The 21,748-nt window shown below is 47.5% G+C and overlaps 1 protein-coding gene across 2 annotated transcripts in view; it reads left to right on the top strand.

Annotated features, from left to right (window-relative positions):
• The window catches only part of LRP5 (LDL receptor related protein 5), a 317,788-nt gene that overhangs the window by 202,800 nt on the left and 93,240 nt on the right, over positions 1-21,748 (top strand). For both annotated transcript variants that reach the window (XM_063945049.1, XM_063945050.1), the window contains exon 8: positions 9,087-9,303. In XM_063945049.1, coding sequence (XP_063801119.1) covers positions 9,087-9,303 — 217 coding nt within the window. The remainder of the gene's footprint in view (positions 1-9,086; positions 9,304-21,748) is intronic.

Genomic DNA, 21,748 nt, shown 5'->3' with positions numbered 1-21,748 from the left:
AGTGGCAGAAGAGGGTGGAAGGGTATTGAGTAATTGATTTGTATTAAGTGGGTAGTTCCAAAGCCAGTGTGCTCACCATATCACGTAACTGATGTGATGGTAGTCACATGACACCTGACAAGCTAAAAAATTAGTGGCAGCTGTAAGAAAAACAAAATGAATAATGTAATGGGCTTTAGTCTGAGTTTATTTATTTATTTATTTATTAACAGTTTCTTATATAGCGCAGCATATTCCGTTGTGCTTTACAATTAGAACAACAGTAATAGAACAAAACTGGGTAAAAACAGACAGACATAGAGGTAGGAAGGCCCTGCTCGCAAGCTTACAATCTATAGGGAAATAGGCATAGATACACAAGGATAGATCCTACCTATTACATAATGGTTCCCCAGATTGCTAGGTTCTTAATGGGTTGTATGATACCCCACAAAGTTATCCAAGTGTCAGGAGGGTGTGAGACTAAAGAAAGACAAGATATGTGATGTTATGAATACTCTACAGAGGATGTAATTAGATAGGGAAGCACTGAAGGTTATGTGGGTGGGTCTGGAATTTGATAGGCTTGTCTGAAGAGGTGAGTTTTCAGGGAACATTTAAAGGTTTGAAGACTAGAGGCGAGTCTTACTGTGCGTGGGAGGGCATTCCACAGAGTGGGTGAAGCCCGGATAAAGTCCTGTAATTTTGAGTGGGAACAAGTAATACGTGTGGATGAGAGACGTAGATCTTGTGCAGAGCGGAGAGGTCGGGTAGGGAGATATTTTGAGATGAGTGAGGAGATGTATGATGGTGCAGTTTGGTTAATAGCCTTGTATGTGAGTAAAAGTATTTTATATTTAATACGGTAGAATACCGGTAACCAATGGAGGGACTGACAGAGCGGATCTGCAGACGATGAACGTCTGGCAAGGAAGATTAGCCTCGCAGCTGCATTCAAAATGGATTGTAGTGGTGAGAGCCTATGTTTGGGAAGACCGGTCAGGAGACTATTACAATAATCAATGCGGGAGATAATGAGAGCATGGATTAGAGTTTTTGCTGTGTCTTGTGTAAGATAAGGGCGTATTTTGGATATGTTTCTTAGATGTATGTAACATGATCTTGAGACAGATTGAATGTGGGTAACAAAGGACAGTTCAGAGTCAATAATGACACCTAGGCAGCGAGCTTGTGGGGTAGGGGTGATTGCAGAGTTCTCAACAGTGATAGAGATATCAGGTTGGAAACTACTATTGGCCGGTGGAAATATAATTAATTCTGTTTTGGAAATATTAAGTTTGAGGTGGCGAGATGTCATCCAAGATGAAATGGCAGAAAGGCATTCAGTGACACGGCCCAATACAGATGGTGACAAATCAGGGGAGGATAGGTAGATTTGAGTATCATCCGCATACAGATGGTACTGAAATCCAAAAGAGTTGATTAGTTTGCCAAGAGATGTGGTATAGATAGAGAAAAGCAGAGGACCTAGGACTGAGCCTTGCGGTACTCCAACTGAGAGAGGTAGCGAAGGAGAGGTGGAATCAGAGAAACAAACACTGAAGGAGCGATTAGATAGGTAGGATGAGAACCAAGAAAGGGCTGTGTCCTGAATACCTAGGGATTGTAGTGTTTGTATGAGAAGAGAGTGGTCAACAGTGTCAAAAACAGCAGAGAGATCAAGGAGAAGAAGTAGAGAGTAATGTCCTTTAAATTTAGCAGTGACCAAATCATTCACTACCTTAGTCAGTGCTGTCTCTGTGGAGTGTTGGGCACGAAATCCTGACTGAAGTGGGTCCAGTAGGCTGTGTGAGTTAAGAAAGTGTGTGAGGCGAGTGTAGGCAAGTCTCTCCAGTAGCTTGGAGGGGCATGGGAGCTGAGAGATGGAACGGTAGTTAGAGAGAGAGTTCGGGTCAGAGTTTTGTTTTTTCAGAATGGGAGTAATCACTGCATGCTTGTATAGAGAAGGAAAGATACCAGTAGACAGGAAGAGATTACAGATTTTCGTTAAGGTTGGGATGAGCACAGTAGACAGAGCTTTACCAATTTGTGAGGGTATAAAGTCAAGGGGAGAGGTATTAGAGCAGGCAGATGAAAAGAGTGCAGATACTTCATCTTCATTTGTAGGATCAAAGGAAGAGAAGGTGTTAGAGGGTTCAGGCAGGGAATTGAGCAGGTCACTTGCTGTGGAAGAGCATACCATTTCATTTCGGATCTTGTCAATCTTGTCCTTGAAATAGGAAGCAAGATCTTGCGCACTGACAGTGGCTGGTGGGTTAGGTGAGGGAGGGACAAGAAGTGATTTAAATGTATTAAAAAGTCGCTTGGGGTTAGAGGCTTGAGCAGAGATGAGAGATTGAAAATATGTTTGTGTGGCAGTGTCCAGAGCATTACGATAAGAGTGGTAGGTGGTCTTATTATGTGAGAAAGTCACTTGAACTACGAGATTTACGCCACTGGCGTAAGTGAGTTTGACCCAGCCACTTGTGAGTCTGGCATCCTACATGAGCAATTAGGCGTCTGTGTATACAAACATTTCAGTGACCACAACCATAACACTGATGTAAGATGGGCCATCTCAGTGCATATTATTTAGCCAAACCCCCCCCCCCCCATACAGTATCTCTTAAGGGCACCCAATACTTTCTAGATGTGAAATCGTAACTGCGACTTAATTTGTACAGTCAGGACTCGTGTCTGGTGTGAATTAGACACATACTCAGTCAAAAAAAAAAAAAGAAAAACTTCCACAACGAAGTCCTACATAGCATGCAACTCCGAATCATGGGCCTAATTCAGATGTGGTTGTTCTTGCTGTTGCTATCTTTTGCCGTACGCAATTGCAATTATATGCTAATATGGGCAGAAGCTAACAGGGACACCCACTGCTATTGCATCATTTCTGTCCAATGCTGTGTAATTGTTGCCATGTCGCATAGTCTGAGTGCCTCTGCAGAGGCGCGCAGGCTGAACTGCTCTCCCAGGACGCAGAGGGCTCCAGGAGCAAATAAGATGCTAATTTATGCATGGCCAGAAAACGCCACCTAATTGGCCATGACATCATGACATGCATGTATTTACCGACCACTCCCCATTACCACCAGCTAATGCGGTCTTCCTGTCACTCACTTTGCAACTAATTCCTCACTGTAACTCACTCGCTGCATGTGCGCAATCCAGTAAGAAAACAGACAGGTTTGAGTACATCAGCCACTTTGCGACTGCATTTGAAGTAGGCTCCATGTCTAGTGATGTGCACTAATCTACAGAATAGGTCATTGATGTAATGCACAACAATTAGTGCACAGAGTCTGTGATGTAATTACCAACTTCACGTAGAGATCAATGATTCCTAATTTTTGGTTTGTTAAAGCAGCATTCAACATGTCCTGAGTGAAGTGCACCAACGCTGGGCACAGATAAGAACAATTGTACTGGTGGTGAAGCCTTTTTGTTTTGTTTTTTTTACTTTTCTCGATCGTCCTAGTGGATGCTGGGGTTCCTGAAAGGACCATGGGGAATAGCGGCTCCGCAGGAGACAGGGCACAAAAAGTAAAGCTTTATGATCAGGTGGTGTGTACTGGCTCCTCCCCCTATGACCCTCCTCCAAGCCTCAGTTAGGTTTTTGTGCCCGTCCGAGAAGGGTGCAATCTAGGTGGCTCTCCTAAAGAGCTGCTTAGAAAAGTTTAGCTTAGGTTTTTTATTTTACAGTGAGTCCTGCTGGCAACAGGATCACTGCAACGAGGGACTTAGGGGAGAAGAAGTGAACTCACCTGCGTGCAGGATGGATTGGCTTCTTTGGCTACTGGACATTAGCTCCAGAGGGACGATCACAGGTACAGCCTGGATGGTCACCGGAGCCTCGCCGCCGGCCCCCTTGCAGATGCTGAAAAGAGAAGAAGGTCCAGAATCGGCGGCAGAAGACTCCTCAGTCTTCTTAAGGTAGCGCACAGCACTGCAGCTGTGCGCCATTGCTCTCAGCACACTTCACACGGCAGTCACTGAGGGTGCAGGGCGCTGGGGGGTTGGCCTGGGAAGCAATGTAAACCTATTTTTTGGCATAAAATACCTCACATATAGCCTCCGGGGGCTATATGGAGATATTTAACCCCTGCCAGAATCCGTTAAAGAGCGGGAGACGAGCCCGCCGAAAAAGGGGCGGGGCCTATCTCCTCAGCACACAGCGCCATTTTCCTCACACAGCTCCGCTGGTCAGGAAGGCTCCCAGGCTCTCCCCTGCACTGCACTACAGAAACAGGGTAAAACAAGAGAGGGGGGGCAAAATTGTGGCAAAATTATATATATTAAAGCAGCTATATAGGGAGCACTTATTATAAGGCTATCCCTGTCATATATAGCGCTTTTGGTGTGTGCTGGCAAACTCTCCCTCTGTCTCCCCAAAGGGCTAGTGGGGTCCTGTCTTCTTTAAGAGCATTCCCTGTGTGTCTGCTGTGTGTCGGTACGTGTGTGTCGACATGTATGAGGACGATATTGGTGTGGAGGCGGAGCAATTGCCAAATATGGGGATGTCACCCCCTAGGGAGTCGACGCCAGAATGGGTGGCTTTATTTATGGAATTACGGGATAGTGTCAACACGCTAAAGCAGTCGTTTGACGACATGAGACGGCCGGACAATCAATCAGCACCTGTCCAGGCGCCTCAAACACCGTCAGGGGCTGTAAAACGCCCGTTACCTCAGTCGGTCGACACGGACCCAGACACAGGCACTGATTCCAGTGGCGACGGTGACGAATCAACCGTATTTTCCAGTAGGGCCACACGTTATATGATTTTGGCAATGAAGGAGGCGTTACATATTGCTGATACTACAGGTACCACAAAACAGGGTATTATGTGGGGTGTGAAAAAACTACCTATAGTTTTTCCTGAATCAGATGAATTAAATGAGGTGTGATGAAGCGTGGGTTGCCCCCCGATAAAAAACTGCTAATTTCAAAGAAGTTATTGGCTTTATACCCTTTCCCGCCAGAGGTTAGGGCGCGCTGGGAAACACCTCCTAGGGTGGACAAGGCGCTCACACGCTTATCAAAACAAGTGGCGTTACCCTCTCCTGAGACGGCCGCACTTAAAGATCCAGCAGATAGGAGGATGGAAAATATCCAAAAAAGTATATACACACATACAGGTGTTATACTACGACCAGCTATAGCGACAGCCTGGATGTGCAGTGCTGGGGTAGCTTGGTCAGAGTCCCTGATTGAAAATATTGATACCCTGGATAGGGACAATGTTTTACTGTCTTTAGAGCAAATAAAGGATGCGTTTCTTTATATGCGTGATGCACAGAGGGATATTTGCACACTGGCATCACGGTTAAGTGCTATGTCCATTTCGGCCAGAAGAAGTTTATGGACGCGACAGTGGTCAGGTGATGCGGACTCAAAACGGCATATGGAAGTTTTGCCGTATAAAGGGGAGGAGTTATTTGGTGTTGGTCTATCTGATTTGGTGGCCACGGCTACAGCCGGGAAATCCACCTTTTTACCTCAAGTCACTCCCCAACAGAAAAAGACACAGACTTTTCAGCCGCAGCCCTTTCGTTCCTTTAAAAACAAGAGAGCAAAGGGATATTCATATCTGCCACGAGGCAGAGGAAAGGGGAAGAGACTGCAACAGGCAGCTCCTTCCCAGGAACAGAAGCCCTCCCCCGCTTCTACAAAAGCCTCAGCATGACGCTGGGGCTTCTCAAGCGGACTCGGGGGCGGTGGGGGGGTCGTCTCAAGAATTTCAGCGCGCAGTGGGCTCACTCGCAGGTGGATCCCTGGATCCTGCAGATAATATCTCAGGGTTACAGGTTGGAACTAGAGACGTCTCCACCTCGCCGTTTCCTGAAGTCTGCTTTACCAACGTCCCCCTCCGACAGGGTGACGGTCTTGGAAGCCATTCACAAGCTGTACTCTCAGCAGGTGATAGTCAAGGTACCCCTTTTACAACAAGGAAAGGGGTATTATTCCACTCTATTTGTGGTACCGAAGCCGGATGGCTCGGTAAGACCTATTCTAAATCTGAAATCCTTGAACCTGTACATAAAAAAGTTCAAGTTCAAGATGGAGTCACTCAGAGCGGTGATAGCGAACCTGGAAGAAGGGGACTTTATGGTATCCTTGGACATCAAGGATGCGTATCTCCACGTTCCAATTTACCCCTCACACCAGGGGTACCTCAGGTTCGTCGTACAGAACTGTCACTATCAGTTTCAGACGCTGCCGTTTGGATTGTCCACGGCACCTCGGGTCTTTACCAAGGTAATGGCCGAGATGATGATTCTTCTTCGAAGAAAAGGCGTATTAATTATCCCATACTTGGACGATCTCCTAATAAGGGCAAGGTCCAGAGAACAGCTAGAGATGGGACTAGCACTGTCTCAAGAAGTGCTAAAGCAGCACGGGTGGATTCTGAATATTCCAAAATCCCAGTTTATTCCAACAACACGTCTGCTGTTCTTAGGGATGATTCTGGACACGGTTCAGAAAAAGGTTTTTCTCCCGGAGGAAAAAGCCAAGGAGTTATCCGAACTTGTCAGGAACCTCCTAAAACCAGGAAAGGTGTCTGTACATCAATGCACAAGAGTCCTGGGAAAAATGGTGGCTTCTTACGAAGCAATTCCATTCGGCAGATTCCACGCAAGAGTTTTCCAGAGGGATCTGCTGGACAAATGGTCAGGGTCGCATCTTCAGATGCACCAGCGGATAACCCTGTCTCCAAGGACAAGGGTATCTCTTCTGTGGTGGTTGCAGAGTGCTCATCTATTGGAGGGCCGCAGATTCGGCATACAGGATTGGATCCTGGTGACCACGGACGCCAGCCTGAGAGGCTGGGGAGCAGTCACACAAGGAAGAAACTTCCAGGGCGTGTGGTCGAGCCTGGAAACGTCTCTTCACATAAACATTCTGGAACTAAGAGCAATCTACAATGCTCTAAGCCAGGCAGAACCTCTGCTTCAAGGAAAACCGGTGTTGATCCAGTCGGACAACATCACGGCAGTCGCCCATGTAAACAGACAGGGCGGCACAAGAAGCAGGAGTGCAATGGCAGAAGCTGCAAGGATTCTTCGCTGGGCGGAGAATCATGTGATAGCACTGTCAGCAGTGTTCATCCCGGGAGTGGACAACTGGGAAGCAGACTTCCTCAGCAGACACGACCTTCACCCGGGAGAGTGGGGACTTCATCCAGAAGTTTTCCACATGCTTGTAACCCGTTGGGAAAGACCAATGGTGGACATGATGGCGTCTCGCCTCAACAAAAAACTGGACAGGTATTGCGCCAGGTCAAGAGATCCGCAGGCAATAGCTGTGGACGCGCTGGTAACGCCTTGGGTGTACCAGTCGGTGTATGTGTTTCCTCCTCTGCCTCTCATACCAAAAGTATTGAGAATTATACGGCAAAGAGGCGTAAGAACGATACTAGTGGCTCCGGATTGGCCAAGAAGGACTTGGTACCCGGAACTTCAAGAGATGATCACGGAGGATCCGTGGCCTCTACCTCTGAGAAGGGACCTGCTTCAGCAGGGTCCCTGTCTGTTTCAAGACTTACCGCGGCTGCGTTTGACGGCATGGCGGTTGAACGCCGGATCCTAAAGGGAAAAGGCATTCCGGAAGAAGTCATTCCTACCTTGATTAAAGCAAGGAAGGAAGTAACCGCGCAACATTATCGCCGCATTTGGCGAAAATATGTTGCGTGGTGCGAGGATCGGAGTGCTCCGACGGAGGAATTTCAACTGGGTCGATTCCTACATTTCCTGCAATCAGGATTGTCTATGGGTCTCAAATTGGGATCTATTAAGGTTCAAATTTCGGCCCTGTCGATTTTCTTCCAGAAGAAATATCTCACATGGAAAGTGACCATGCTACTAGCCCTGGCTTCGGCCAGGAGAGTGTCAGAACTGGCAGCTTTATCTTACAAAAGCCCATATCTGATTTTCCATTCGGACAGGGCAGAACTGCGGACTCGTCCGCATTTTCTCCCTAAGGTGGTGTCAGCATTTCATCTGAACCAGCCTATTGTAGTGCCTGCGGCTACAAGCGACTTGGAGGACTCCAAGTTGTTGGACGTTGTCAGAGCTTTAAAAATATACATTTCAAGGACAGCTGGAGTCAGGAAATCTGACTCACTGTTTATACTATATGCTCCCAACAAGTTGGGCGCTCCTGCGTCTAAGCAGACTATTGCGCGCTGGATTTGTTGTACGATTCAGCTTGCACATTCTGTGGCAGGCCTGCCACAGCCAAAATCGGTAAATGCCCACTCCACAAGGAAGGTGGGTTCTTCTTGGGCGGCTGCCCGAGGGGTCTCGGCATTACAACTCTGCCGAGCGGCTACGTGGTCGGGGGAGAACACGTTTGTAAAATTCTACAAATTTGATACCCTGGCTAAGGAGGACCTGGAGTTCTCTCATTCGGTGCTGCAGAGTCATCCGCACTCTCCCGCCCGTTTGGGAGCTTTGGTATAATCCCCATGGTCCTTTCAGGAACCCCAGCATCCACTAGGACGATAGAGAAAATAAGAATTTACTTACCGATAATTCTATTTCTCGGAGTCCGTAGTGGATGCTGGGCGCCCATCCCAAGTGCGGATTATCTGCAATAATTGTACATAGTTATTGTTACCTAAATCGGGTTATTGTTGTAGGGAGCCATCTTTCAGAGGCTCCTCTGTTATCATACTGTTAACTGGGTTTAGATCACAGGTTGTACGGTATGATTGGTGTGGCTGGTATGAGTCTTACCCGGGATTCATAAATCCTTCCTTATTGTGTACGCTCGTCCGGGCACAGTATCCTAACTGAGGCTTGGAGGAGGGTCATAGGGAGAGGAGCCAGTACACACCACCTGATCATAAAGCTTTACTTTTTGTGCCCTGTCTCCTGCGGAGCCGCTATTCCCCATGGTCCTTTCAGGAACCCCAGCATCCACTACGGACTCCGAGAAATAGAATTATCGGTAAGTAAATTATTATTTTATTTGCCACAGTAACTCATCTCTTCCTACAAAGCCCTGTCCGTGAGACGTCTGCTAACATTCAAAGGCAAGAGCTGAGCGCACACTAAGCAATACTGAGCTGTTTAATTTGTTTTCTTTCCAATCAGGTTATGAATGTTGATGGAAGTATGCGAAGAACCCTGTTGGAAGACAAACTACCACATATATTTGGTTTTACACTGCTGGGAGATTACATCTATTGGACCGACTGGCAAAGAAGAAGCATAGAAAGAGTTCATAAAGTGAGGGCAAGTCGAGAAATCATTATCGACCAGCTGCCAGACCTAATGGGGCTAAAAGCAGTCAGTGTAACCAATACATTTGGTATGTTGATTACAAAGTTTACATCTTAAATAAGACTATTATAAACGTCGCACACTGTATATATGTGTTAATTATTTTGTTTTGTCTCCATACTTAGTAAAGAATAACAACCAGATGTTCTGTTTGTTTCAGGGGGTTTCCCCCCAAGAATTTTGCTTCGAGCCCATTGTTGATGAATCTGCTGGCAATGACCCAATAATATTGAACAATGATATATACTGACTACAGAAAATTCTATAATAAAAATAGTGGTTATTAGTTATTGATCATTTAAAAAACTGTATGGGTTCCATATAGGAGCACATATAGAATATACTGTACATGGAACTCTTACAGGTATTTTAATGATGTATCAAATAAATGTAAATGTTTTTAATATAGAATTTTCTGAAGTATATTATTGTATATTGTTTCAGTTATTGACATCTGAATCATCCGTTCACTACACTCGTCTTCCTTCTCCATTGTTCTACATACCTTGACGGGTGACTATCCTGTATAGCCAGATTTCTGGTCCTAATAGGTTTTTTTCTTATATACTTCTTCACATCTACAGTGCTCAGTGCAGCGCCCGGGGTTCACTTCCTGACCCCACACAAAACCCTTGGTTGATATTTTACCTCAGCCAAGCAAACCATACAGCATACGGATGGTGTAATGGTTAGCATTACTGCCTCACAGCACTGAGGTCATCGTGTCGATTCCCACTATGGCTGTGTGTGGAGTTTGTATATTTTCCCTGTGCTTGCACGGGTTTCCCATGGGTATTCTGGTTTCCTCCCACAATCATAAAATATACTGCTAGGTTAATTGGCTCCCGACTAAAATTAACCCTAGTTTATAAGTGTGTGTGTGTGTGTGTACATATAGGGCAGACTAGATTGGCCAAGTGATTTTTATATGCTTACAAATTCTAATATACTAATCTCCCACCAAGGTTAATAGTTTTCTTTATGGAGATATATGTAACTTTCATTATGTTATACCCCTTTCAGGCCGCCAGCTTTGAACACAGGCTATCATGTGTTCTCCAAGTGCCGGCCCTGCCGTGTCACCGGTGATGTCACCAACCCGGCAATATGCCTGTTTGGGGACAGTGGCAAAAAAGGTGCCTGAGGCGGGTCGCACCCTGGAAGCACCCATGTCAGGCTCCCGATGGAGAGAGACACCTCAGGCAGTCTGAGGTATAAGTGAAGTCTAATTGTATTATAAAAGAATATATAGCCTGTTTCTTTTAATAGAATACAATAGTCAACACTCAAATATATAGGATACTAAAACTGGAAACTAGTTATGTGACGACATGTACAACCATGTTTTCTTGCTACAAGTTATTTCTTTCTGCTCTGTTGTAAGGCCAAACAGATTGACTGCAATGTTCCTCAGTGTTTAATTTGTACAGGGGCTGAAACTGAAGTTTCTCTGCAAAGCCAGCCACATATGATAAAGGAATGCACATTTTTAGAATGAGCTATGTATTTTCAGTTATTTTGCAACAAATGCATTAGTTTTAAACCATGGGACCAGTGGGTATGAAAATTCAAGGTCTTTAGACTTCTTGATTGACAGGTGCAAGGCATATGTACAAAACCATAATGATGATCACAGAAATTAGACTGCTTGTCACCATCCCAATTCCCAGAGCACGTCCCCTTTCTGCAGAAAAGCTTATAATTGTTCCACAGCATGTCGCATTAGCTTACTAGTGCAGGTACATACATGTACCTTCAAAAGGGGAACATTTATATGCTCCTTAAGTAATTAAAGGATTCCTTCTTACTGAGCTTGCTTTTCAGGTAAACTTCAATGTACTTCTCTATTTAGCATTTTAAATATTTTCCACGTTCCCATTTAGAAGTGTATGTACATTTGATTTTACCTGCTCACATTTCACTGAATGATTTTGTATTGCCTTTCTTTCATAAAGCTATTACCATAATATTTTAACCTTAGAGACCATAACAACATTTTTAATCACAAACATGTCTCCTTATGTTGGTAAGTTGTTTGTTACTTTGAGTAGAGATCATTTCCATTATGCGAATCTACCATAGGACTTATTTACGTACATCCTAGATTAAATTAATTCTGCACACAGAGTAAAGGTGCGTACACACAAAATATTATGAACAATTTGGCAGTTTCCGATCGATCGGAACTTCAAATCGTCCAGTGTGAGTGCACTATCACTTTGCCGAACTTTTGTACATACAAGATCTGGGACTGTAGCTAGCGCTGAAGTCCAGTGGCTTCCATTGTCACTGAGCTGCTTCCGGTATGTTAGTAACAGATGGATGGACAAAAAGGACAGCTATGTCCTGGAACCGTAAGAAAAGCATTTGAAAAATAAACAAAATTTCTCTGACGTCCTAGTGGATGCTGGGAACTCCGTAAGGACCATGGGGAATAGACGGGCTCCGCAGGAGACTGGGCACTCTAAAAGAAAGATTAGATACTATCTGGTGTGCACTGGCTCCTCCCTCTATGCCCCTCCTCTAGACCTCAGTTAGATTTCTGTGCCCGGCCGAGCTGGATGCACACTAGGGGCTCTCCTGAGCTCCTAGAAAGAAAGTTTATTTTAGGTTTTTTATTTTACAGTGAGACCTGCTGGCAACAGGCTCACTGCATCGAGGGACTAAGGGGAGAAGAAGCGAACCTACCTGCTTGCAGCTAGCTTGGGCTTCTTAGGCTACTGGACACCATTAGCTCCAGAGGGATCGACTGCATAAAACTGGCCTTGGTGTTCGTTCCCGGAGCCACGCCGCCGTCCCCCTTACAGAGCCAGAAGCAAGAAGAGGTCCGGAAAATCGGCGGCAGAAGACATCAGTCTTCACCAAGGTAGCGCACAGCACTGCAGCTGTGCGCCATTGCTCCTCATGCACACTTCACACTCCGGCCTCTGAGGGTGCAGGGCGCTGGGGGGGGGGGGGGGGCGCCCTGAGCAGCAATAAAAACACCTTGGCTGGCAAATATATCACAATATATAGCCCCAGAGGCTATATATGTGATAAATACCCCTGCCAGAATCCATAAAAAAGCGGGAGAAAAGTCCGCGAAAAAGGGGCGGAGCTATCTCCCTCAGCACACTGGCGCCATTTTCTCTTCACAGTGCAGCTGGAAGACAGCTCCCAAGGTTCTCCCCTGTAGTTTGCAGGCTCAAAGGGTTAAAAAGAGAGGGGGGGGGGGCACAAAATTTAGGCGCAATATTGTATATACAAGCAGCTATTGGGAAAAATTCACTCAATATAGTGTTAATCCCTAAATTATATAGCGCTCTGGTGTGTGCTGGCATACTCTCTCTCTGTCTCCCCAAAGGGCTGTGTGGGGTCCTGTCCTCAGTCAAAGCATTCCCTGTGTGTGGTGTGTCGGTACGGCTGTGTCGACACGTTTGATGAGGAGGCTTATGTGATGGCAGAGCAGATGCCGATAAATGTGATGTCGCCCCCTGTGGGGCCGACACCAGAGTGGATGGATAGGGGGAAGGTATAAACCGACAGTGTCAACTCCTTACATAAAAGGCTGGATGACGTAACAGCTATGGGACAGCCGGCTTCTCAGCCCGCGCCTGCCTATGCGTCTCAAAGGCCATCAGGGGCTCAAAAACGCCCGCTCCCTCAGATGGCAGACTCAGATGTCGACACGGAGTCTGACTCCAGTGTCGACGAGGTTGAGACATATACACAATCCACTAGGAACATCCGTTACATGATCCCGGCAATAAAAAATGTGTTACACATTTCTGACATTAACCCAAGTACCACTAAAAAAGGGTTTTATGTTTGGGGAGAAAAAGCAGGCAGTGTTTTGTTCCCCCATCAAATGAGTGAATGAAGTGTGAAAAAGCGTGGGTTCCCCCGATAAGAAACTGGTAATTTCTAAAAAGTTACTGATGGCGTACCCTTTCCCGCCAGAGGATAAGTTACGCTGGGAGATATCCCCTAGGGTGGATAAGGCGCTCACACGTTTGTCAAAAAAGGTGGCACTGCCGTCTTAGGTTACGGCCACTTTGAAGGTACCTGCTGATAAAAAGCAGGAGGCTATCCTGAAGTCTGTATTTACACACTCAGGTACTAGACTGAGACCTGCAGATAGTGCTGCTGCAGCGTGGTCTGTAACCCTATCAAACAGGGATACTATTTTGCGAACATAAGACGTCGTCTAATATATGAGGGATGCACAGAGGGGATATTTTGCCGGCTGGCATCCAAAATTAATGCAATGTCCATTCTGTCAGGAGGGTATTAGAGACCCGACACTGGACAGGTGATGCTGACTTTAAAAGGCACATAGAGCCTTATAAGGGTGAGGAATTGTTTGGGGATGGTCTCTGGGACCTCGTATCCACAGCAACAGCTGGGAAGAAAATTTTTTACCTCCGGTTTCCTCACAGCCTAAGAAAGCACTGTATTATCAGGTACAGTCCTTTCGGCTTCAGAAAAGCAAGTGGGTCAAAGGCGCTTCCTTTCTGCACAGAGACGAGGGAAGAGGGAAAAAGCTGCACCAGTCAGCCAGTTCCCAGAATCAAAATTCTTCCCCCGCTTCCTCTGAGTCCACCGCATGACGCGGGGGCTCCACAGGCGTAGCCAGGTACGGTGGGGGGCCGCCTCAAAAATTTCAGCGATCAGTGGGCTTGCTCACAGGTGGATCCCTGGATCCTTCAAGTAGTATCTCAGGGGTACAAGCTGGAATTCGAGGCGTCTCCCCCCCGCCGTTTCCTCAAATCTGCCTTGCCGACAACTCCCTCAGGCAGGGAGGCTGTGCTAGAGGCAATTCACAAGCTGTATTCCCAGCAGGTGATAGTCAAGGTGCCCCTACTTCAACAAGGACGGGGTTACTATTCCACACTGTTTGTGGTACCGAAACCGGACGGTTCGGTGAGACCCATTTTAAATTTGAAATCCTTGAACACATATATAAAAAAATTCAAGTTCAAGATGGAATCGCTCAGGGCGGTTATTGCAAGCCTGGAGGAGGGGGATTACATGGTATCCCTGGACATAAAGGATGCTTACCTACATGTCCCCATTTACCATCCTCACCAGGAGTACCTCAGATTTGTGGTACAGGATTGCCATTACCAATTCCAAACACTGCCGTTTGGACTGTCCACGGCACCGAGGGTCTTTACCAAGGTAATGGCAGAAATGATGATACTCCTTCGAAAAAAGGGAGTTTTAATTATCCCGTACTTGGACGATCTCCTTATAAAGGCGAGGTCCAAGGAGCAGTTGTTGGTCGGAGTAGCACTATCTCGGGAAGTGCTACAACAGCACGGATGGATTCTATACATTCCAAAGTCACAGCTGGTTCCTACCACATGCCTTCTGTTCCTGGGGATGGTTCTGGACACAGAACAGAAAAAAGTGTTTCTCCCGCAGGAGAAAGCCAAGGAGCTGTCATCTCTAGTCAGAGACCTCCTGAAACCAAAACAGGTATCGGTGCATCACTGCACACGAGTCCTGGGAAAAATGGTAGCTTCTTACGAAGCAAAATTCCATTCGGCAGGTTCCATGCAAGAACCTTTCCGTGGGACCTCTTGGACAAGTGGTCGGGATTGCATCTTCAGATGCATCGGCTGATAACCCTGTCTCCAAGGACCAGGGTATCTCTACTGTGGTGGCTGCAGAGTGCTCATCTTCAAGAGGGCCGCAGATTCGGCATACAGGACTGGGTCCTGGTAACCACGGATGCCAGCCTTCGAGGCTGGGCGGCAGTCACACAGGGAAGAAATTTCCAAGGACTTTGGTCAAGTCAGGAGTCGTCCCTACACATAAATATTCTGGAACTGAGGGCCATTTACAATGCCCTAAGTCTGGCAAGGCCTCTGCTTCAAAACCAGCCGGTACTGATCCAATCAGACAACATCACGGCAGTCGCCCATGTAAACCGACAGGGCGGCACAAGAAGCAGGATGGCGATGGCAGAAGCCACAAGGATTCTCCGATGGGCGGAAAATCACGTCTTAGCACTGTCAGCAGTGTTCATTCCGGGAGTGGACAACTGGGAAGCAGACTTCCTCAGCAGACACGACCTACACCCGGGAGAGTGGGGACTTCATCCAGAAGTCTTCCAACTGTTGGTAAACCGTTGGGAAAGGCCACAGGTGGACATGATGGCGTCCCGCCTAAACAAAAAACTAGATTTCTCTGACGTCCTAGTGGATGCTGGGAACTCCGAAAGGACCATGGGGAATAGCGGCTCCGCAGGAGACTGGGCACAACTAAAGAAAGCTTTTAGGTCACCTGGTGTGCACTGGCTCCTCCCACTATGACCCTCCTCCAAGCCTCAGTTAGGTTTTGTGCCCGGCCGAGGTTGGATGCACACTAGGCTCTCTCCTGAGCTTCTAAAAAGAAAGTATATAATTAGGTTTTTTATTTTACAGTGAGACCTGCTGGCAACAGGCTCACTGCAGCGAGGGACTAAGGGGAGAAGAAGCGAACCTACCTGCTTGCAGCTAGCTTGGGCTTCTTAGGCTACTGGACACCATTAGCTCCAGAGGGATCGACCGCATGGAACTGGCCTTGGTGTTCGGTCCCGGAGCCGCGCCGCCGTCCCCCTTACAGAGCCAGAAGCAAGAAGAGGTCCGGAAAATCGGCGGCAGAAGACATCAGTCTTCACCAAGGTAGTGCACAGCACTGCAGCTGTGCGCCATTGCTCCTCATACACACTTCACACTCCGGTCACTGAGGGTGCAGGGCGCTGGGGGGGGCGCCCTGAGCAGCAATAAAAACACCTTGGCTGGCAAAAATACCACAATATTTAGCCCCAGAGGCTATATATGTGATAATTACCCCTGCCAGAATCCATAAAAAAGCGGGAGAAAAGTCAGCGAAAAAGGGGCGGAGCTATCTCCTTCAGCACACTGGCGCCATTTCTCCCTCACAGCTCCGCTGGAAGGAAGCTCCGTGGCTCTCCCCTGCAGTCTACACTACAGAAAAGGGTAAAAAAGAGAGGGGGGCACTAAATTTAGGCGCAGTATATATAACAGCAGCTATAGGGGACATAATTCAGTTAGTCCCTGCATTATATAGCGCTCTGGTGTGTGCTGGCATACTCTCTCTCTGTCTCCCCAAAGGGCTTTGTGGGGTCCTGTCCTCAGTCAGAGCATTCCCTGTGTGTGTGCGGTGTGTCGGTACGGCTGTGTCGACATGTTTGATGAGGATAATGATGTGGAGGCGGAGCAGATGCCTATAGAAGGGATGTCACCCCCTGCGGGGCAGACACCTGAGTGGATGGACTTATGGAAGGAATTGCGTGCACGTGTCGACTCCTTACACAAAAAATTTGACGACATGCCAAATGCGGGACAGCCGGCTTCTCAGCTCGTGCCTGTCCAGGCATCTCAAAGACCATCGGGGGCTCTAAAACGCCCGCTACCTCAGATGGCAGACGCGGATGTCGACACGGATACTGACACCAGTGTCGACGACGATGAGTCTAGTCCACAGGTTCTCAAACTCGGTCCTCAGGACCCCACACAGTGCATGTTTTGCAGGTCTCCTCACAGAATCACAAGTGACATAATTAACTCCACCTGTGGACCTTTTAAAATGTGTCAGTGAGTAATGAATACACCTGTGCACCTGCTGGGTTACCTGCAAAACATGCACTGTGTGGGGTCCTGAGGACCGAGTTTGAGAACCACTGGTCTAGTCTAATGTCCACTAAGGCCATTCGTTGCATGATTGAAGCAATGAAAGAGGTGTTACAAATTTCTGATATAAACCCAGGTACCACTCTAAAGGGTATTATGTTTGGGGAGAAAAAACTACCCGTAGTTTTTCCCCCATCAGAAGAATTAAATGAAGTGTGTGAAGAAGCGTGGGCTTTCCCTGATAAAAGATTGGTAATCTCTAAGAAGTTACTAATGGCGTTCCCTTTCCCGCCAGAGGATAGGTCACGTTGGGAGACACCCCCTAGGGTGGATAAAGCGCTCACACGTTTGTCTAAAAAGGTGGCACTACCGTCTCCGGATACGGCCGCCCTCAAGGAACCTGCTGATAGAAAGCAGGAGGCGATCCTGAAGTCTGTGTATACACACTCAGGCATTATACTTAGACCAGCTATTGCGTCAGCATGGATGTGCAGTGCTGCCGCGGCGTGGTCAGATTCCCTGTCAGAAAATATTGACACCCTAGACAGGGACACTATTCTGCTAACCATAGAGCATATAAAAGACTCAGTCTTATACATGAGAGATGCACAGAGGGAGATCTGCCGGCTGGCATCTAAAATAAGTGCATTGTCCATTTCTGCTAGGAGAGGCTTATGGACTCGCCAGTGGACAGGGGATGCAGATTCAAAAAGGCACATGGAAGTTTTGCCTTATAAGAGTGAGGAGTTATTTGGGGATGGTCTCTCGGACCTAGTTTCCACAGCAACTGCTGGGAAGTCAGCATTTTTACCCCATGTTCCCTCACAGCCTATAAAGGCGCCGTTTTATCAGGTACAGTCCTTTCGGACTCAGAAAAACAGGCGTGGAAAAGGCGGGTCCTTTCTGTCCAGAGGCAGAGGTAGGGGAAAAAGGCTGCAACAAACAGCAGGTTCCCAGGAGCAAAAGTCCTCCCCCGCTTCTTCCAAGTCCGCCGCATGACGGTGGGGCTCCACAGGCGGAGCCAGGTACGGTGGGGGGCCGCCTCAAAAATTTCAGCGATCAGTGGGCTCGCTCACGTGGATCCCTGGATCCTGCAAATAGTATCTCAAGGGTACAAACTGGAATTCGAGGCGTCTCCACCCCACCGGTTCCTAAAATCTGCCTTGCCGATTACTCCTTCAGACAGGGAGGCTGTGCTAGCGGCAATTCACAAGCTGTATTCCCAGCAGGTGATAATCAAGGTGCCCCTACTTCAACAAGGACGGGGTTACTATTCCACACTGTTTGTGGTACCGAAACCGGACGGTTCGGTGAGACCCATTTTAAATTTGAAATCCTTGAACACATACATAAAAAAATTCAAGTTCAAGATGGAATCGCTCAGGGCGGTTATTGCAAGCCTGGACGAGGGGGATTACATGGTATCCCTGGACATCAAGGATGCTTACCTGCATGTCCCCATTTACTATCCTCACCAGGAGTACCTCAGATTTGTGGTACAGGATTTCCATTACCAATTCCAGACGCTGCTGTTTGGACTCTCCACGGCACCGAGGGTGTTTACCAAGGTAATGGCGGAAATGATAATACTCCTTCGAAGAAAGGGAGTTTTAATTATCCCGTACTTGGACGATCTCCTAATAAAGGCGAGGTCCAAGGAGCAGTTGTTGGTGGGAGTAGCACTATCTCAGGAGGTGCTACACCAGCACGGTTGGATTCTGAATATTCCAAAATCACAGCTGGTTCCGACGACACGTCTACTGTTCCTGGGGATGATTCTGGATACAGTCCAGAATAAAGTGTTTCTCCCGGAGGAGAAAGCCAAGGAGCTGTCATCTCTAGTCAGAGACCTCCTGAAACCAAAACAGGTATCGGTGCATCACTGCACGCGGGTCCTGGGAAAGATGGTGGCTTCTTACGAAGCAATTCCTTTCGGCAGGTTCCATGCCAGAATCTTTCAGTGGGACCTGTTGGACCAATGGTCCGGATCGCATCTTCAGATGCATCGCCTAATAACCCTGTCTCCAAGAACCAGGGTGTCTCTGCTGTGGTGGCTGCAGAGTGCTCATCTTCTAGAGGGCCGCAGATTCGGCATACAGGACTGGGTCCTGGTGACCACGGATGCCAGCCTTCGAGGCTGGGGGGCAGTCACACAGGGAAGAAACTTCCAAAGACTATGGTCGAGTCAGGAGACTTCCCTACACATAAATATTCTGGAACGAAAGGCCATTTACAATGCCCTAAGTCAGGCAAAATCCCTGCTTCTACACCAGCCGGTACTGATCCAGTCAGACAACATCACGGCAGTCGCCCATGTAAATCGACAGGGCGGCACAAGAAGCAGGATGGCAATGGCAGAAGCCACAAGGATTCTCCGATGGGCGGAAAATCACGTACTAGCACTGTCAGCAGTGTTCATTCCGGGAGTGGACAACTGGGAAGCAGACTTTCTCAGCAGGCACGACCTCCATCCGGGAGAGTGGGGACTTCATCCAGAAGTCTTCACGCTGATTGTAAATCGATGGGAACGGCCACAGGTGGACATGATGGCGTCCCGCCTAAACAAAAAACTAGAGAGATATTGCGCCAGGTCAAGGGACCCTCAGGCGATAGCTGTGGACGCTCTAGTGACTCCGTGGGTGTACCAGTCAGTTTGTGTTCCCTCCTCTGCCTCTCATACCAAGGGTACTGAGAATAATAAGAAAACGAGGAGTAAGAACGATACTCGTGGTTCCGGATGGGCCAAGACGAGCGTGGTACCCAGAACTTCAAGAAATGATATCAGAGGACCCATGGCCTCTACCGCTCAGACAGGATCTGCTACAGCAGGGGCCCTGTCTGTTCCAAGACTTACCGTGGTTGCGTTTGACGGCATGGCGGTTGAATTCCGGATCCTAAAGGAAAAGGGCATTCCGGAGGAAGTCATTCCTACGCTGATTAAAGCCAGGAAAGAAGTAACCGCAAACCATTATCACCGTATTTGGCGAAAATATGTTGCGTGGTGTGAGGCCAGGAAGGCACCAACAGAGGAATTTCAGCTGGGTCGTTTTCTGCACTTCCTACAGTCAGGAGTGACTATGGGCCTAAACTTGGGTTCCATTAAGGTCCAGATTTCGGCTCTGTCGATTTTCTTCCAGAAAGAACTGGCTTCACTGCCTTGGAGTTCAGACATTTGTAAAGGGAGTGCTACATATTCAGCCCCCTTTTGTGCCTCCTGTGGCACCTTGGGATCTCAACGTGGTGTTGAGTTTCTTAAAATCACATTGGTTTGAGCCACTTAAAACTGTGGATTTGAAATATCTCACGTGGAAAGTGGTCATGTTATTGGCCTTGGCTTCGGCCAGGCGTGTGTCAGAATTGGCGGCTGTGTCATGTAAAAGCCCTTATCTGATTTTCCATATGGATAGGGCAGAATTGAGGACTCGTCCCCAGTTTCTCCCTAAGGTGGTATCAGCTTTTCACTTGAACCAACCTATTGTAGTGCCTGCGGCTACTAGGGACTTGGAAGATTCCAAGTTACTGGACGTAGTCAGGGCCTTAAAAATTTATATTTCCAGGACGGCTGGAGTCAGGAAAACTGACTCGCTTTTTATCCTGTAGGCACCCAACAAAATAGGTGCTCCTGCTTCTAAGCAGACTATTGCTCGCTGAATTTGTAGCACAATTCAGCTGGAGCATTCTGCGGCTGGATTGCCGCATCCTAAATCAGTAAAAGCCCATTCCACGAGGAAAGTGGGCTCATCTTGGGCGGCTACCCGAGGGGTCTCGGCTTTACAACTTTGCCGAGCTGCAACTTGGTCAGGGGCAAACACGTTTGCTAAATTCTACAAATTTGATACCCTGGCTGAGGAGGACCTTGAGTTCTCTCATTCGGTGCTGCAGAGTCATCCGCACTCTCCCGCCCGTTTGGGAGCTTTGGTATAATCCCCATGGTCCTTACGGAGTTCCCAGCATCCACTAGGACGTCAGAGAAAATAAGATTTTACTCACCGGTAAATCTATTTCTCGTAGTCCGTAGTGGATGCTGGGCGCCCATCCCAAGTGCGGATTGTCTGCAATACTTGTATGTAGTTATTGCCTAACTAAGGGTTATTGTTGAGCCATCTGTTGAGAGGCTCAGTTATATTTCATACTGTTAACTGGGTGTAGTTTCACGAGTTATACGGTGTGATTGGTGTGGCTGGTATGAGTCTTACCCGGGATTCAAAATCCTTCCTTATTGTGTCAGCTCTTCCGGGCACAGTATCCTAACTGAGGTCTGGAGGAGGGGCATAGAGGGAGGAGCCAGTGCACACCAGATAGTACCTAATCTTTCTTTTAGAGTGCCCAGTCTCCTGCGGAGCCCGTCTATTCCCCATGGTCCTTACGGAGTTCCCAGCATCCACTACGGACTACGAGAAATAGATTTACCGGTGAGTAAAATCGTATTCATTTACCTATTGGTTGAGGTCTATGTTGAACCTATGTGTAGGTAAACCTTGTTGGCCATATGGGCCTGAATGCTTAGGAAATGTTGCCCTCAACCAGCCTGTGCCTTAAATAAAGAGACTGACAGTAGAATTGATGAGAAAAGGGGCACATCTTTTATTGTATAATAAAGAATTAAAAAAGTGGAAAGAAAGCACTAAGGCCCCTGGCAGCAGCCTCTCTCACATGTCCATGGAGTTAGAGATAGACCAAACATCTGCCTGACATACCTGGCAACCACCAGCCAACTATAAGCAGAATGCAGAATACACATTGGGGTAGATTTACTTCAGTGTGGATTTATAGAAGTGGCCTATAGCAACCAATAAGGTTCTAGCTGTTATCTTCCAGAAGGTACTAGATAAATCTAATTGGTTGCTGTGG

The sequence above is a fragment of the Pseudophryne corroboree genome, chromosome 11 (assembly GCF_028390025.1).
Source record: "Pseudophryne corroboree isolate aPseCor3 chromosome 11, aPseCor3.hap2, whole genome shotgun sequence".
In the NCBI taxonomy this organism is placed as follows: domain Eukaryota; kingdom Metazoa; phylum Chordata; class Amphibia; order Anura; family Myobatrachidae; genus Pseudophryne; species Pseudophryne corroboree.
The sequence above is the reverse complement of the archived record's forward strand: the minus strand, read 5'-3'. Positions and strand labels throughout refer to the sequence as shown.